At 39.8% G+C, this 19,273-nt stretch overlaps 1 protein-coding gene across 1 annotated transcript; it reads right to left on the bottom strand.

Moving 5' to 3' along the window:
- Nucleotides 1-16,011: 16,011 nt before the first annotated feature.
- LRRTM1 (leucine rich repeat transmembrane neuronal 1) lies at nt 16,012-17,797 on the bottom strand. Its single transcript, XM_024198071.1, has one exon. The coding sequence runs from the start codon at nt 17,795-17,797 to the stop codon at nt 16,232-16,234; it is 1,566 nt and encodes a 521-aa protein (XP_024053839.1). The 3' UTR covers nt 16,012-16,231.
- Between the last annotated feature and the right edge of the window lie 1,476 nt (nt 17,798-19,273).

The raw sequence follows: 19,273 nt of genomic DNA, 5'->3' as shown, positions 1-19,273 counted from the left end.
TGGGGAAGGACTGGCACACGGAGGCCAGAATAACAAGGCAATACCCCTAAGACAGGGCATGGAGAAAGATTCCCTTTTTGTGTTATGAATTGGTTCCTTTTGGTTTGGCTGAAGAGTGCTGCTTAGGCCTACCCTGCAGCCCACCTTGTAAATATTGAAAAACAAACCCTGAGTGGGGAATAAAAACTCTCCGGAGTGGGACTGACTTGCTCCAGACGCCCACCACCAGAGCAGAAATGCTGAGCCTAGTTAGGTGAAAGAGGTGCCTTACCACATATGTTTGTTTTACGCCTACTGCCTATTAATTTCATTGGATGACTCCTGGTTCTTGTGTTACATGAAGGGGTAAATAATACTTCCTTATTCTCTTTCTCCACACCATTCATGATCATATAGACTTGTATCATATACCCCTTAGTCGCCTCTTTTCAATAAGAACATAAGAGTAGCCATATTGGGTCAGACCAAAGGTCCATTTAGCCCAGTATCCTGTCTTCTGACAGTGGCCAAAGCCAAGTGCCCCAAGGGGAATGACCAGAACAGGTAATCATCAAGTGATCCATCCCCTATCGCCAGGGCCGGCTTCAGCTTTTTTGCCGCCCCAAGCAGTGAAGGAAAAAAAAAAGAGATAATGCCACGATCGGCGGCACTTTGGCGGCAGCTCTACCACGCCACTTCATTATTCGGCCGCCAGTTCTTCCCTCCAAGAGGGACTGAGGGACCCGCCACCATATTACTGCTGAAGACCTGGACGTGCTGCCCCTGACCGTTGGCCGCCCCAAGCACCTGCTTCCTGCTCTGGTGCCTGGAGCCGGCCCTGCCTGTCGCCCATTCCCAGCTTCTGGCAAACAGAGGCTAGGGACACCATCCCTGCCCATTCTGGCTAATAACCATTGATGGACCTACCCTCCATGAACTTAGCTAGTTCTTTTTTGAACCCTCTTATAGTCTTATAGCCTTCACAACATCCTCTGGCAAAGAGTTCCACAGACAGGCTGTGCATTGTGTAAAAAAAATACTTCCTTTTCATTGTTTTAAACCAGCTGTCTGTTAATTTAATTTGGACCCCTAGTTCTTGTGTTTTGAGAAGGAGTAAATAACACTCCCTTATTTACTTTCTCCACACCAGTTGTGATTTTATAAACCTCAATCATACCCCCACTTAGTTGTCTCTTTTCCAAGCTGAAAAGTCCTAGTCTTATTAATCTCTCTTCATACAGAAGCAGTTCCATACCCCTAATCATTCTTGTTGCCCTTTTCTGAAACTTTTCCAATTCCAATATGTATTTTTTGAGATGGGGAGACCACATTTGCACGCAGTATTCAAGATGTGGGCATACTGTGGATTTATATAGGGGCAATATGATATTTTCTGTCTTATTTTCTATTCCTTTCTTAATGATTCCCAACATTTTGTTTACTTTTTTGACTTCCATGGCACATTCAGTGGATGTTTTCAGAGAACTATCCACAACGACTCCAAGATCTCTTTCTTGAGTGGTAACAGCTAATTTAGACCCCATCATTTTATATGTATAGTTCGGATTATATTTTCCAATGTGCATTACTTAGCATTTATCAAAATTGAATTTCATCTGCCATTTTGTTGCCCAGTCACCCAGTTTTGAGAAATCCTTTTGTAGCTCTTCACAGTCTGCCTGGGACTTAACTATCTTGAGAAGTTTTGTATCATCTGCAAATTTTGCCTCCTCACTGTTTACCCCTTTTTCCAGATCATTTATGAACATGTTGAATATGACTGGTCCCAGTACAGACACCTGGGGGACACCACTACTTACCTCTCTCTGCATTTTGAAAACTGACCATTTATTCCTACCCTTTGTTTCCTATCCTTTAACCAGTTACCCGTCCATGAGAGGACTTTCCCTCTTATCCCATGACTACTTACTTTGCTTAAGAGCCTTTGGTGAGGAACCTTGTTAAAGGCTTTCTGAAAATCTAAGTACACCATATCCATTGGATCCCCCTTGTCCACATGTTGTTGACCCCCTCAAAGAATTCTAGTAGATTGGTGAGGCATGATTTTCCTTTACAAAAACCATGTTGACTCTTCCCCAACAAATTATGTCCATGTAGGTGTCTGAAAATTTTGCTCTTTACTATGCTTCCTTATGTCATTCCCTATGTCTTTCAAGCTGAACTGTCACAGTCTTTTTAATCTCTCCTTCTGTGGAAGCTGTTCCATACCCCTAGTCAATTGTGTTGCCCTTCCCTTTATCTGCAGACTGCAGTGTAAGCCACTCATCATAGGCAAGGTTGCGTCTGGACCTGCTGCCTCCACCTATTGTTGCGCTGCCCCTCAGCAGCCCCAGTACTGGTCTTAGGCCCTCAGCTAGGCCCGCAGCCTGGGGGTTTTCCAGGCTGGAGCGCCCCAGCTCCTCTAGCCTTCCCCCAGCCCTGCTCCACTCCCAGTACCCTGCTCGGCTCCCTAGCAGCCAGGCCCTTCTCTCTCTACAAGCAGAGAGAGACTGTTTGGGCTTCTGGCTCGCAGCCTCTTATAGGGACCAGCTGGGCCTGATTGGGGCATGGCCCCAGCTGTTACTGCCTTCCCCAATCAGCCAAGGCTTTCCTTCACAGCCTCAGCCCTCTCCCAGGGCTGGCTTTAACCCTTCCAGGGCTGGAGCGGGCGACTGCCCCGCTACATTGGGATAAAGTTTTCCAGTGTGCATTACTTTGCGTTTATCAACATTGAATTTCATCAGCCATTTTGTTGCTGAGTCACCCAGTTTTGTGAGATCGCTTTGTCCTTTGTCAGTTTATTTACCTTAGTGTTATGGTTTGCTGATACCACCTTATTTCCTTGCCAATTCATTTTATTTTAGCTACATTTTCCCTCTATTTTCAGCTAATGGTGGCAAGGTGATGCTTTCTGTGCTGTGCTTAATTAAAAATAGATTTGTCTTAAAATCTTCGGTATCACTCAGGTGGTCAGTAGTATATTTCTACTGCTATACTCTTATTATTCAAGCATGAAATTTCTGTCCAGAGAGATGCTATGGGACTGTTTGATTCAGTTAAGATTTTTACTATATTTGACTTTGTTTTCTTTCATATATAGTGCCAACTAGCCACCAGTGTGACCTGCTCCGCCATTCCTATGTATTTTGTACCCTGGTATTACCATGTCTCATTGATTGTTCCACCAAGTTTCTCTGATGCCTATTATTTCAATATCCTCATTTCATACTAGACTCTCAAGTTCACCAATCTTAATATTTAGACTTCTTGCATTAGTTTACAAACACTTACAAATTGGTCAGTATTTAGTTGACTGTTTTCATGTGATGGCACATTGCAGGCCACAGAACTTCACCCACCCATTCCTGTAATAGCCCCCTAACCGCTGGCTGAGTTACTGAAGACCTCAAATCATGATTTAAAGACTTCAACTTACAGAGTATTCACCATTTACACTAGTTTAAATTTGCAAATGACCTGTGCCCCATGCTGCAGAGGAAGGCGAAAACCCCCCAGGGTGTCTGTCATTCTGACCCAGGGGAGAATTCCTTCTTGACTGTGAAAACTGACCATTTATTCCTATCCTTTGCATCCTATCTTTTAACCAGTTACTGATCCATGAGAGGACATTCCCTCTTAGCCCATGACTGCTTACTTTGCTGAAGAGCCTTTAGTGAGGAAACTTGTCAAAGGCTTTCTGAAAGTCCAAGTACCCTATATCCACTAGATCACCTTTCTCCACATGTTTGTGGACCCCCTCAAAGTATTCTAATAGATTGGTGATACACGATTTCCCTTTACAAAAGCTGTGTTGACCCTTCCCTAACATATGGTATTATTTGGGTGTCTGATAATTCTGTTGTTTAATCTAGGTTCAACTAATTTTACTGGTACTGAAGTTAGTCAAATTGACCTGTAATTGCCAGAATTGCCTTTGGAGACTTTTTTAAAAAAATCAGCATTACATTAGCTGTCCGACAGTCATCTGGTACAGAAGCTGATTTAAGCAATAGGTTACAAACCACAATTAGTAGTTCTGCAGTTTCATATCTGAATTTCTTCATAACTCTTGGGTGAATACCATCTGGTCCTGGCCTAATCAGTGCTGAGTAGAGTGGAAGAACTACTTCTTGTGTCTTGCTTAAAATACTTCTGGTAATACATCCCAGAATGATATTCAGTTTTTTGCAATAGTGTTACACTATTGACTCTCATTTAGCTTGTGATCCACTATGACCCCCCAGATCGCTGTCCGCAGTGCTCCTTCCTAGGCTGTCATTTCCCATTTTGTATGTGTGCAAGGGATTGTTCCTTCGTATGTGAAGTACATTGCATTTGTCCTTATTGAATTTCATCCTATTTACTTCAGACCATTTCTCCAGATTGTCCAGATCATTTTGAATTTTGATCCTATCTTTCAAAGCACTTGCAACCCCTCCCAGCTTGGTATCTTCCGCAAACTTTGTAAGTGCACTCTCTATGTCATTATTCAAATCCTTGATGCAGATATTGAACAGAACCAGACCCAGAACTGATCCTTGCAGGACCACACTTGATATGCCCTTCCAGCTTGACTGTGAATCACTGATAACTTCTCTCTGGGAATAGTTTTCCAACCATTTATACACCCACCTTATAATAGCTCCATCTAGGTTGTATTTCCTTAATTTGTTTATGATGACATGTGAGACAGTATCAAAAGCTTTACTAAAGTCAAGATATACTACATCTGTCCCTTCCCCCCTATCCACAAGGATTGTTACCCTGTCAAAAAAAAAAAAAAAAAAGCTATTAGATTGGTTTGACATGATTTGTTCTTGACAAATCTGTGCTGACTGTTACTTATCTTATTATCTTCTAGGTGTTTGCAAATTGATTGTTTAATTGTTTGCCCAATTATCTTTCCTGGTACTGAAGTTAAGCTGCCTGGTCTGTAATTCCCCAGGTTGTCCTTATTTCCCTTTTTATAGAATGGCACTAGATTTGCCCTTTTCCATTCCTCTGGAATCTCTCCTGTTTTACATGATTTTTTGAAGATAATCCCTAATGGCTCAGATATCTCCTCCGTGAGCTCTTTGAGTATTGTAGGAGGTATTTCATCAAGCCTGGGTGACTTGAAGACATCTAACTTGGCTAAGTAATTTTTAACTTGTTCTTTTCCTATTTTAACTTCTGATCCAACCTCATTTTCACTGGCATTCACTATGTTAGACGTCCAATCTCTACTAACCTTTTTAGTGAAAACTGAAACAAAAAAGTCAGTTAGCACTTCTGCTATTTCCGCATTTTCTGTTATTATTTTCTTCCTCATTGAATAAGGGGTCTACCCTGTCCTTGGTTTTCCACTATCTTCTACGGTATTTGTAGAATGTTTTCTTTTTATCCTTTTTTCAGAGTAGCAGCCGTGTTAGTCTGTATCCGCAAAAAGAACAGGAGTACTTGTGGCACCTTTTGTTAGTCTCTAAGGTGCCACAAGTACTCCTGTTCTTGTTATCCTTTATGTCTCTAGCTAGTTTAATCTCTTTTTGTGCCTTGACCTTTCTAATTTTGTCCATACATACTTCTGTTATTTGTTTATATTCATCCTTTGTAATTTGACTTAGTTTACAATTTCTGTGGGACTCTTTTTTGAATTTCAGATCATTGACGATCTCCTGGTTTTCAGCTCGGATGGTCTCTTGCCATACTTCCTATCTTTCCTACGCATTAGGATAGTTTGCTTTTGTGCCCTTAATTATGTCTCTTTGAAAAACTGCCAACTCTCTTGAACTGTTTTCCCCCTTAGACTTGCTTCCCATGGGATCTTACCTATCAATTCCCTGAGTTTCCTAAAGTCTGCCTTCTTGAAATCCATTATCTCTATTGTGCTGTCTTCCCTCCTACCATTCCTTAGAATCATGACATCTACCATTTCACCTAAGCTGCCTTCCACTTTCAAATTCTCAACCAGTTCATCCCTATTTGTCAAAATCAAATCTAGAACAGTTTTCTCCACCTTCTGAAATAATAATAATAATAAAAATATATCTCCAATACATTCTAAGAACTTCTTGGATAATCTGAGCTGTGATGTGTTATTTTCCCAACAGATGTCTGAGTAGTTGAAGTCTCCCATCACCATGAAATCCTGTGTTTTGGATGATTTTGTTAGGGTTTTTTTTTGGTTTGTTTTTTTAAACCTCATCCACCTCTTCTTCCTGGTTAGGTGGTCTGGAGTAGACCCCTACCATGACATCATCCTTGTTTTTTACCCCTTTTATTCTTACCCAGAGACTTTTAACAAGTCTGTCTCCTATTTCCATGTCAAGCTCAGTCCTACTGTATACATTTTTAATATATGAGGCAACACCTCTTCACCTTTTTCCCTGCCTGTCCTTCCTGAGCAAGCTGTACCCCTCTATACCAATATTCCAGTCATGTATTATCCCACCTGTGATGCCAACTATGTGATAGTTGTGTTTATTAACTAGTATTTCTAGTTCTTCCTATTTATTCCCCATACTTCTCACATTAGTATACAGACATCTAAGATTCTGATTTGATTTCTCCCCTGGCAACACCATGCTATCGTGGAGATCCTGGAGTTTAATTTCCTATATAGCAGCCTAATTTGGACCTCCAGAACATCTTTTCTACCTTTTCCTATGGCACTGGTTTCCTACATGTCCATGACTACCATCTCCTCTCCAGCTCTGCACATAAGCCTGTCTAGATGTCTCGAGATGTCCTCAACCTTCACATCCAGTAGGCAATTCATGTGGTTCTCCTGATCATCACCAATCCAACTATCTATATTTCTAATAATTGAATCCCCCTTTATTATTACCTATCTCTTCCTAATAATAGGGTCCATTCCCCCAGAGACGGGTCCTCAGTGCGAGATGATAGGTCATCTAGTTCAATACCCTGCTAAAAGCAGGACCACCCCCAACTAAATCATCCCAGCCAGGGCTTTGTGAAGCCGGGCCTTAAAAACCTCTAAGGATGGAGATTGCACCACCTCCCTAGGTAACCCATTCCAGTGCTTCACCACCCTCCTTGTGAAATAGTTTTTCCTAATATCCAACCCAGCCTCCTCCACTGCAACTTGAGACTATTGCTCCTGGTTCTGTCATCTGCCACCACTGAGAACAGCCGAGCTCCATCCTCTTTGGAACCCCCCTTCAGGTAGTTGAAGTCTGCTATCAAAACCCCCCTCATTCTTCTCTTCTGCAGACAAGCCCAGTTCCCTTAGCCGATCCTCATAAGTCATGTGCCCCAGCCCCCTAATCATTTTCGCTTTCCTTCTGCTCCAGCTTGATGTTCCTTGAGACTTTCATCCTCCTCAACAGCCCAGAGGGCATCAGAGTGGGGGTGGGACTGCTCTACTGTGTCTCAGAAAGTATCATCTATGTATCTCTCTGTCTCCCGTAGTTCACTCACTCTGGTCTCAAGAACCCATACTCGGTCTCTGAGTGCCATGCGCTGGTTGCTCCAAACACACATATGCCACCTGCCAGGCAGGTAATCATACGTGCTGCATTCAGTGCAATAAACTGAATAGCCCCCCACTCTGCTGCTAGACTTTTGCCTCCTTTCTTTTTACGCTTGCAGGGTTTCTTTGTGTTTGTTGGGGTGGGAGGAGGGAGTGTTGAGCGAGAAGGCAGTGTTATTGGCCTAAGTTTAGAGAATGTTTATTAGGTGTATCTGGCTCATGCTCCCTTGAAAAAACTCCCCTGTTTGCAGCTCCTGTTTGCTATCGCCTCAGGTCACTTATGAGCTGTTTTTTAAAACCCCTGCTCTCTCTGATTTAGCCCTTCCCCTCTTGTGAAGTAATCCTAAAGGGATGACAGGCTAGAGCCTCCTTAGGCAGATCTCAGCCTTGCCTGGCAGGCCCCTAGACTCAGCACACAGCCCCCTGAACAGACCACACAATACATTTCTATCAAGCAGGCACACAGCAAGCAAGCACACAACAACAAACCACTAACAGACAACAAACTCACCCCCTTCGCCTGGAGAACACCCTCGCAAAAGTCCCCTGTTTGCTAGCCCCTGAAAGCAAGTTCTGGTTTCATCATTGTACACTTAAGCCAAATGGCATGGAGGTTCCATGTGGGTGACAGATGGTGATAGTATAGTCAAGGGTAAAGAAGCATGAAAATACCAGGGCAAAGGAAGGTCCTCAGGAGTGTCTATATTAGATCTTGTGGACTTCTGGTTTCCCCCTGTATATGGTACATATACTTGTTGTTTTGTACTTTGATTGTATCTTTGGGTGGATGTCATGACCCAGCATAATCTGTTGATGAGGGCCATCCCCATTGTAGGCATCCATCACTTCTGTGTCTGACTACTCCTCACTTTGCCAGTTACCTCCAGTGAGTTTACTTCCTCAAATTTGCTGTCTAATATACACACTATTAGCAGTTAATTCTGTCTCAGCAAGCATTAACTTCTGGAATTTGATCATTCTGTCCCATGCTGTTTTATCCATAGAGTACAATCCTGTATACTGCCTGTCCCCCTGTCTATTTATTCTTCCCATGGTTGCCTCACGTTTAGGGACATATGAGCAATATCTTCCTTCACCTCATCTCTGGTAGTACTAGGCCCTGTACCACATTTCTGTCAGTACCACCAGTTTTCCAGCCTCGTTGGTACTTTGATTTGGATCTCTCTGTACTGTGAATCTTATGGAATTACTTAGCCCATTGACATAAATTCATGTAGTAAAAATGTATGCAGCATATTAGGTTATCATTCTGTAATAAGTTAATTACAATCAAGATATTATCTAGATATATGAACTGATGGTATGATCTTTTTCTGTAGTTGTTTATATGGAAAGCAAAAATGCCTCACATTAAGGTTTAAGGTCATGGCAGTGAGCAGCTGATTATGCTAACGTGAAGTAATGGTGTCCAATACAGTATGACATTTACATGAAGTTGAGGTAAACATTTGACATTCAGTGGCCTCTTTAGCATTGGGATTGAAAACCTTTTAGCAGCAGCCACAAATTTATGTTTGCTGTTGGAAAATTGCTTTGGGAAATGATCTGGATCAGAGAAGTAAATTTTCTGTCAAGATAAAGTTTAGTAGTGAGCCAAGTTTGGTTTAAAAAATCCCTTGATGTTTTATCTCATTTTTATTAACATTCTTTAATATTTACCACACTCTCTCTTAGCAAGCCAAACTGTCAGTAGAAGCATTGAACTACAGACACAGATTCAGGTTTACTCCAGAGAGCTCACTTTAGCTCTAGTCTTGCAAACACGAGCCATTGATAGCAGACGTGCTTCAAAGAGCTGGCAGTTGCTAAAAGAATAAAAACCACTGGAATTCAATAACTGTGAACTATTCTTGCAGTTTAGTTTTGGATTCTCAGATTTTATTTTATTTTTCTTTTGATTCAGATTCTTTTTCAGCTGATGTACAAATTCTGGGAGTGGAAAGACAGGGATGAGGAGGGACTGAAAAATAAGGAGAATAAAAATGGAGCAGACTTAATACAAACAGGAAAGAAAATCTGTGTTTAAAGGATCTTCATAAAACAGTTTCCAGTTTGAGTCCCACATCTATTAGGAAGCTGTTTGCCTGCACCTTTTACTACCCATTAGAACACAGAGGTGTCCTATTCCGTTGAGTCTTGTTATAGGCTGCAGTGAATACCTTAATTGGATAACCCCCTTTTCTATCAGTTAAATACACACATGCATATTTCTTATTACGGATTTTATTGAAAAAACAATTTGAAGTCTTCTGTCATTAAACTCTGCTGCTACAGCTCGCTGTTAGTAGGAAAGGGAACAGCATGTCTTCAGAGGAACACAGAGGAAAGTCTGCTGAGGCTATGTGCTTAGTCACTAATCGTATAAGCCAATCATAATTTAAAATCATCTGCATTAAGCATGAGGACTAGCTGGTACAGTGGATTTGATACAAACCTGTCACATTTGGAGTCTTGTAGTCAGCTCTTGATAATGTCACAAATGGAAATGAATTGGTCATAATCCCATACTGTCCACAGTAACGAACACCTAGCTGGGCATTACTAGCTGTGCCTGCTGTAGACTTGAACAGTGCAGGAGAGTTGGTGTGGATCAGAATTGAGGTTTATTAGTAGAGCTGTGTGTGATGTTTGCCTAGCACCTGCTCACTCTATTTATATTTGGCCACTGCTAATAGTTCTTCACTCCCAGGAGCACTACGTTTTACACATTGCTTTTGTAAAGAATGTTTTTTACTTTTCCCTTCATGTGAATAGTTGGCACATTTCTGAACTCAGAGTCCATTTCATTTTGGTCGGCTACATTTAATTATTTCCCACAGCTTCTTCCTCCCTGGCCTTGAAAGTAGACTGTTAAGGATGACTGATACTAGAGAACAAGAAGAACAATTGGTTTAAATCCTAAATAATTGTGTCTGAGTACCAGCAAGTGACACCTTATTAATAATAATAATTAATTAATAATAATAATTAATTAATAATAATGATAAAATGTCTGTCTTGAAGAGAAATACAGATTTCACTCCAAATATGTTCATTATAAACCCGACATATTGCAATAAAATTACAGTGCTCCTCAGCATTCAGCTGGGTTCTTCACAGTCACCCACCCAATTATAAATTTCTGTCTTGTTGCTTTGTTTCATTAATTTAGTGTAGTCAGGCCTTTTTTTTTTTTTTTTTTTTTTAATTTTTTTGTGTACTGTCTTTTTTTTTTTTTTTTAAAGACAACTTCAGAGGCAGACTGCATTCAACCCTGTTCATTCAGCAAGTTTCTCTGCTGTAACAAAGGATGTGGGTAATTCTTTCCATGGTTTTGATTGTTTGATTTTTACCTAATAAATACTCTGAATGGTTGTTTCTAAGAACTGACTGGGTTTGGTGTGTGTCAGTATTTCTCTGAAATGTTAACCTTAGGTCTCTGGCATTTTTCCAGACCACCAGACAAATTCCGGCTTTTGAGGATAAGTATATGTTTCCTCAAGTAACCGGACATTCAACTTGTTAACACTGGACTGGTCCTAAAGAGCAACCTTGTGGCATACTGATAAATTGTACATGGGAAAAATGGCTGATATTTGTTTGTTGTAATATCTGTGGCTACAAAAGCTGAGTGTGAGAGAGATTGAGTCAGGGTATGGTTAAGAGAATCAATTGAGCTCAAGCTCAGCTCTGAAAATGGACACTTTTTGTTAGGAAAGCAACCTGCTTTTGGTATAAATATCTAGTTTTCTAGAAAGTCCATAGTGAGTTGCTACTAATACAGCTAGGAAATGCTGCTGATAAAACTGAAAGAGGTACATGATGTTGGAATTCAACTACCAGAATTGTGGAGAGGGAAGAGTGCATTGTTGTTTAGATTCACCTCCCAATGAAAGTGTGTGTGTGTGTGTGAGACAGAAGTGTGTGTGTGTGTGAGAGACAGTATCCTTCTAGAATGTCTTTGGATGGCCCTCCTACAATTACAACATGGGAGGTAACATAGAAAAAGCTAACTTATCTTGTCTGCCTTGTCACCTATCCTTCTCTCTCCCTTCTTCATGTTCCTCCATCCTTCCTTTTTGTCTTTCTGATGCAGCAAACCTATATTTTTATTGTACTCTCCTTTCCACAAGCCCTTCCATCTTTGCTTGCTCATTCTGTAAAGCGATATATTTCTATACCCACCTCAGCCTTAGATTTTTTTTTTCTTTACCTTTGCCGGTTCTTTTGGTTTATCATCTTTTTTTTTAAACCTGGTTTAGTCCTCTTCAATTAAGTCTTTTCCCCTTGTCTTTTGCCTCCTTGTCCTCATTTCCTTCCTCTTTTCTTTAATTTGAATACATGTTAGCAGTAGTAATAAGCTTGCTAATTAAATGCTGCTTCCCATTTGCCTTTCTGAAAGCTGTCTGATGTAACTGGGCTTTTTATTCAGAATGTTCTTTTGCTACCACAGTAGAACAAAACACAAAAGGAAACAAATTTAGTATGTCTGAAAAAAGCAAATGCTGGGCTTTTTAATCAGAGCACAAGAAGATGATGATTAAATATAGGCATTTAAAGAGTTACTCAGTACCCTGACCATAAAAACATACCATGTATGTTAAACTATACAAAATACGTTCAGGTATATGATCTTTCTTTGATATACACAAGCAAGGAGATTAAGAGCTTCATCTAAGGTTTCATCCTTAGCCCACTATAGAATACCTAGATATTGCTGTGCATATGGCATGTAAGATCATCCACTGGTGCACTTAAGCACCGGCAGTACTTAAGCACGAGGAGTCTAAAGGATGGAGTTTACAGCTTTAACTTAGAATTTCTTTGTATTTATATATTCAGGCCAGATACAGAATATGATACATTAGCATTGATTTTGTGATTTCATGTCATTTTTTTCTATAGTTCAGAAAGTAAAAGAAAAAGCCGGGAAGGGACATAAATCATCCCTCATATGTATTCAGAGCATACACACTAACATTTCCTTCAGAACCGTTATTGGGTACACTGTGACTGCGTATTGATGTTAGTAGCAAAAGATTGTCTATTAGGGATCCATAACACTGACTGCGTATTAACAATCCTCATGAAAGATAGTTTCCTTGCCTTGTCTTGTGTGTGAAAATACTGAAAAGAACAGCTTGAGCTAATTGCCTAGTTAAAAAAGGGAGATTTTCTTTCTAGTGGAACATAATAAGGGGATGTATTTAAAATAGTTTTACCCTCTGACCTTCCCCTAGAAACTCTTGGGCGAGAAACTGTGTCACATTTCACCCAAAAGCATATTTTTGTAGCCATACTATAAATCTCTGATAAGGGGATCAAAACAGAAACACTGACATTTCTGTGGATAGTTAGTTGAATATCAAATCTGAAAGGAATAATCAGCAAGAGCTTTCTCCTATTGCTCCACGTACACTACAAAGGTAGTGATGTTCAAATATACCCATGTAAGTTGCCTGAAAGAGGAATGGATATCACTGCATTTTGATTAGTTGGATTGTAACACAATAAATGCTTCCCCTTTGCATTTGGAATATTCATTTATTTCTCACATTAACTTTCAGAACAGATTTGGGCAGCCTTTAGAGTATCATTGTGGTTTATAGTCATATAGCTTAACTTAAATGACAAGGGGCCACAGTGACTGCTCAGGACCCCCAGGAGATATGTACAGGTGTCCTTTGGAGACCTGAAGAAGCAGAAGTTTGTCTTGTGATGTTGTGGCGGTCACTCGTCTGTTTAGAAAAAAGATTGTTTGTGATTATTTGAAAAATATCATCTCTGAAGTTGAATATCTGTTATCCTATGTGTGGAGGGTTCATCTATCAGCAATGGGGAGCAAGTCATTGGTGGTAACTACTCTCCTTTTAGAGAAATGGTAAGAGGAAGTAATGAGATTAGCCCTCATTGTGAAAAGTACTGCACTTTTAAAAATCAGATTATCTCTTTTAGTTTGCTTAAGGTGTCAATGCAAGATGCATGAAGCACAGAGGTGAATAAATCACCAAAGCTGAATTGTTCAAGTCTCACAAAACCTCGTTTGAAATCACTAACACTGATAAACAGCATGAATAATCTGTAGATGTTTGCAATGACTTGCGTGTAAAACACACCCCATCCGTATGCTAAAAATATGAAGAAAGCTGGTATGTTTGCATCAGTCTTGCAGCAGATTTACATGCACCAAGACATCTTATATGTACATGAACTCTGAGGAAAAATGAATACACCGGCACTGTTTCTTATAGCAACAGGAGTTACTGAAGAAATAAATGCAGTTCAATGTTTTTCACATATGTAGAACTTTAACTGTCTTGGGGTGGTCTTGGAAGCTTTCTGTCAAACCAACTTAAACCAATCAGTTTGCAAGATGACATTAATGTTACATTTTGATTTGAGGGGCATACCATAGTGCTTGTAATTAAAGTTAGAGAGCCAAATTCTGCAGACCTGCCTCAGGCAAAACCCCCATTTGCACTCAGTGGAGGTTTTCATGAGCAAAGACTGGAAAATATGGCCCTAAATTAGCATTGTGAAGGTATTTTGTCTTAAAAAACTCAGCAGACACTGAATCAAACAAGGGGCTGTCTTGCTGTTGGTTCCATCACTGCTCATTTAGGGCCTTATCTTCTTCCAGTGAAGTCAATGGGAGTTTTGCCATTGACTTCAGTGGCTGAAGGATTAGACCCTTGCAGATTTGAAGTGGAACATAAAGAGAAATGCACTATTGCTTACATGGTTAAATACCATCCTAGCTATAATAGTCTGAGCAAATTTCAAGACAGCAGGGAAATTGTAAGTGGCTTAAAACCAAAATCATTAATTTTTTATTTTAAAATTTGCAATAATGAAAAAAAAAAAGATCCTCTACCGATGCGGATTATTTTGGCTTTCATTTATGATATTGTAGTTTTACTATATAAAATAATCTGATTACTGTGCAGTAATACCTCATATTTAATTAATATAAATCAGAGTGAAAGTTGCTAAACAGATGAAGAATAAGCTTTGGCTCTTCAAAGGATGTGCTCATCTGACATTTAGAAATAATTTATAAAATATTCCTTTTTATATAATTAAACATTATTGCCTACTAAGGGTCTATGCAGAAAAAAAACAACCTTGGTTTGATCCTTTCGTGATCTGTATTTTATAAACCCGTCTTAGTGTTATAGGCATTTTTTTTTAAAATTGTACATCTAAGTTAACATTAAAAATGTCAATTTTGTGGCACTTTCTTCCATTGTTGCTAGCCCTGGCATGAAGAAATAAGTACAAAGTGTGTACATTTTACAAAATCCTTTATCTGTCACATTTTATTAGAATGGTATGCTGTATGAAGAAGGTTTGAAAAGATGCATTGCCTGATGATATAAAAATGCAACACCCTCGTTTTCATTGACATGTGTGGAGTGGTTCAGAAAAGCAATCAGTAGGTTGGTCACATATTGGAGAGAAAAATCCAAAATACAGGAAAAGCAAGCATTTAAAGAAGGGCAATAAAATGAAACAGCTGCATGGCTCTGTATTAACAAAGCACTGTTGATATAATCACCAATCCCTGTGTCAATACTTAGTAAGGTAGGATCATACTTTCTACCTCTGCAGATATTTTTAGAAGGGTGGGCTGTTAAGGATGTCTTGTGATTAAAGTGACTGGCAAGCTAGGCATTCCCAAGACAGAGTTTTATAGTGGTTAGCTATAGTAACCATAAGTATGCTCTAATCACCCTATGCCTAATGGGCCTGCAGTGTTACACCCAAGGTTCTACTTTTGAAACACAGATCTTTCACTACTGAAAATTGGATTGCTGCCTCCTCAGTCCTTTCATCATTACTCTACATTGCACAGATCAGTGGTTTCTCTGCTTTTAGCATACGGCATAAGAGCATGAAAGGGGGACATGCTAGTAGATTTTAAATAAGCCCTTTAAAATAAGGTATGGTTTGGTTTTTTTTTAAAAAAAGGGAAAGACGAAGTAGCATTTTGTAGGCTGTCTTTTTTTTTTTTTAAATCAGACTTTGCAATGTGATTAATTCCGATACAGAATGTACTGATGGGATATGCTGCATCTTTGTGGCTCTTAGTACAACTTAGAAGTCAGCTATCTTGAAAAATCTTCAGAAGTATTCCCTAGTGACAGGTTAGAACTTTAGCCTTTCCAAGATGACTCAGCTCCTTCTTTTAGTGATATACTGTTACAGGTGGCATATTAACAAAAATATATTTGCTATGCCATGCTTTTTTTTATTTATTTTCGGTAACATGATGTAGGTGGATGTGTAATAATTACACTGTGAAGCCATCTGCTAAATTTTAATTTTTCAATTTTATGTGGCTTCCTCACTGCTGGATTTTCATTTCAACACTTGTATGTGAAGAGAAAAGAGGTTAAACTGTTGTATTTTGCATACAGGTAACAATTCATGTAGTATACACCAGTCTGTAAAAACTGTAAATGCTATTTTTTTTTATTTTAAACATTTTTGTAGTTTACAAAAAAAATCAATCAATAATTGGTACCTTTTTTACACTCTCGGATTCCTGAATATTGTCAGATCTTCAAAGGGGATATTATCATATGAAATGTTAGGACTGACTGTCCTGAAGATTTTAAGACACAATAAAGCTAACATATCAAGTCTTTTAGACAGATCCTCTTACAATTTCAGCAAAGAAGTGCATCAGAAATCATCAGAAAAGCACAGTAAACCCCCATCCAACTGTCTGCCCATTGTTATTTGGTTGCACACTGTTTAAATTCCCACAGAAAATCACACCTCACATTCCCTTGCTGGCTGCTGGTGACAGGAACAAGATCCATATTCATTAATGATCACCAGGGCTCCTTCAATGTGGTTGGGTTTGTAATCAACGTAATACTCCTGGGCTGACATGGCAGCCATTTGATGCATGGTTTGTTTCTGCTTCTGCTTTCTGCGCTGTGTCACAAAGCACTGTCTGAGTTGCCTTAGGCTGGCTGGAAAACACTTCCAGGAGACATACAACACTAAAACCACTATGAGGAAAGAGAAAATCAGTGCCATGGTCCCTGTCACCACCTTGTGAATCTGAACAGCATTCTCAGTGTTTTCATTGGGGATAGTTACGGTTATGGCATTTGTTGTTCTTTCTCCTTCAGTATCCTGCACATCATATATTATTGTGGCAGGGCTATAAGTGAACATTTGGTCGCTGTTGTTTGTTACTGCTGATAGCATGTTAACACTTGTTGGGTCTTCTGCATCTTCGCATAAGTGAAAAGCATACACTGCATCTAAAACATCCTCCCCCTGTGCATATTCAGGGGTGGCACAGAGCAGATTGCTGTCATAACGACCCTTAAAGTTACTTAGCCAGGAGGCCAAGGCGCAAACGTTACGGCTGCAATCCCAGATGTTTGCAGAAAGGCTGATGCTAGTGAGTGATTTCCAGGAGTTGAGGATTCTTGGATCAATGTAGGTTAGCTGGTTGGAATCCAGCTGCAGTGATTGGAGGTGAGGTACACTTTCGAAAACATGAGGTTCAATGTATTCAATCTCATTGCCAGAGAGATCCATTTTTTCCAATTTCCATATCCAGTCCAAGGAATTGACTACAATAGTGACTTTATTCCTTCGTAGGCAGAGAGAATGCAGTGAAATGAGCCTTGGAAAATGGGCTAAATTCACCTTCACCAAATCATTGTGCTCGAGGTGTAGTTCAGTGAGTTTAAACAAGCCTGCAAACGAGTTTCGAGCCAGGCTTTTCAACTGATTGTATCCTATGTCTAGAAACTTCAGGCTGCGACAGTCCTGAAAAATTCTCACTGGCACAAACTTGATGGCGTTTGACCGCATGTGCAACGTTGTTAGTTTTCTCAGCCCATGAAACAGATCTGGTTCCAAAGACTGCAGGTTATTATATGATAAATCCACACTACGCAAGTTTGGCATAGGTCGGAAAGTAGTATTGGGCAGTTGAGTGATTTTGTTGGAACTCAAAGTGAGTTCTTTAACTCTCCGCAATTTTTGAAAGGCATTCTCCTCCACTGAGCAAATGTGATTGTGATCCAGATAGAGCCACGTGAGCTGCATTAACCCTGTGAACTGTCCATCATGCAGCTCTGAAAGGCTGTTGTACCGCAGAGACAAGCCCATCATGCCCGACAGGTTGCGAGGCATCTCTGTAAGATTCAATGACTCACAGTACAAAAGCCTGCCCTCACACCGACATAGCTGTGGACACCCACTATTCACGGCTGGAAGCATTTTTAAAAAGACACCCAGTGTACACAATATCAACCCTGGGGGCTTCCACAGCAACCAGTTTAAACAAAGACCAATAAGAAGGAAATCCATTAGCAAGAATATTTCCAAATATGCTTGAGAATGTCCATTGAAATCTTTTCAAATTCTACATCATATTTTATTTCAGGGCAAAAAAAAAAAGACACAGAGGCAAATATTTCACTTTACAGCATGCAGGAGCTGTGCAGCATTAAAGTTCACAGACATTCACAGGTAAAAAGGATGTTGATTTTGTTCATGTTAGATGCTGCAGCAAAGAAAAAAAAATCTTTCTTCATGAAAGAATTTAATTAAAAAGTGTCTTACCCACCCTTTTCCAGAGAGTGACAACCTCCATTCAGTTGCTTCCTTTGTGTTTGGACTAATTATATGCAGAACTAAAAAAGACCCCTCTGTGCTACAAATTCAGTCCCTTTCAATTTTGTGCAAAGCTGGCAGGCTCACAATGTCTTATTTTGCTTCTGCTCAAAGAGCTAAAGGGATGTCCAGCTAGCTTTTTAGCTGACTTCTAGGACCTGCAAGTTTCAGAACTATGTGCATGAGCTGGATCTTCTCTTTCTCTCTCTCTCTGTGTCCTTTTCTCTGCAGTTAATACTGTGACGTTGTGAAAAAAACTCCAAACTCTTTACTAACGACTCCACAGGATTTGACAATCTCTTTAATGTCCATCATTTGAAACGACCATTGACCGGCACAACCTTTACTCCACAGAGACAGATTACAATTCACTCACTGACCGGCTAAGGATAGCTTTATTTCCCATTCTTTGTTCGCTTTGCTTGTTAGGTGATGCTTAGAGCAGAGAGAGAGACAGCAAGAATCCCTTCCCTTCAGCTGAGCAGTATGTTGCTAAAGCATGCAGAGGCACCTAGTGCTCACTGAGTGTCGTAAGCTGCTCATGATTGTACGCCTGCACTGTGCATCTCAGACATGGGCAGATTGAAAAGGGGTGGGCATAAAACCAACATTTTAGTGAGCCAGTAAAGTAATATATGTTCTTTGATGAAATGGAAAATACTTTAAGCCTATCTCTCCATTTCTCAAACACACACACACAAAAATCATCAGCAGGAGCCCGGCATTTCTAAGTAGGAAGCTATAGAATTAGATTTTTTTTCTTTCTTCCCCCCACCCCTTTTGTTTAAACTCGACTGAATTCATAAGGCACATAGGGATTAGATGGGGGGGGGGTATTTGTTTCTTGTTTTGAGAATGAGTATATAAAATGTGATTTTGGGATTTTTTTTCTCTCTTTTTTTTTCCCCTCAAGACAAACGTTTGAATTTTATAGTCATTTGTTGGGAATGTTTTTATTCGGATACCCTCTCACCAGTGCATGTTTGGGAATTCTGTGCGATCTTTCTCACAGAAAGGCACTAAGAGCTCTGCAAATTCTAATGTCTGGACTCATACGTTTTAATTACATTTGGTCTTTTACCATCCTGCATATTTTTAATGTGGTCAGCATATGCTTTTCCTAATGGTGCTTTTTTTTTTTTTTTTTTTTTTTTTTTTTTTTTTTTTTTT

The sequence above is a fragment of the Terrapene carolina genome, unplaced genomic scaffold (assembly GCF_002925995.2).
Source record: "Terrapene carolina triunguis isolate 2854851 unplaced genomic scaffold, T_m_triunguis-2.0 Scaffold66, whole genome shotgun sequence".
Classification (NCBI taxonomy): Eukaryota; Metazoa; Chordata; order Testudines; family Emydidae; genus Terrapene; species Terrapene triunguis.
The sequence above is the reverse complement of the archived record's forward strand: the minus strand, read 5'-3'. Positions and strand labels throughout refer to the sequence as shown.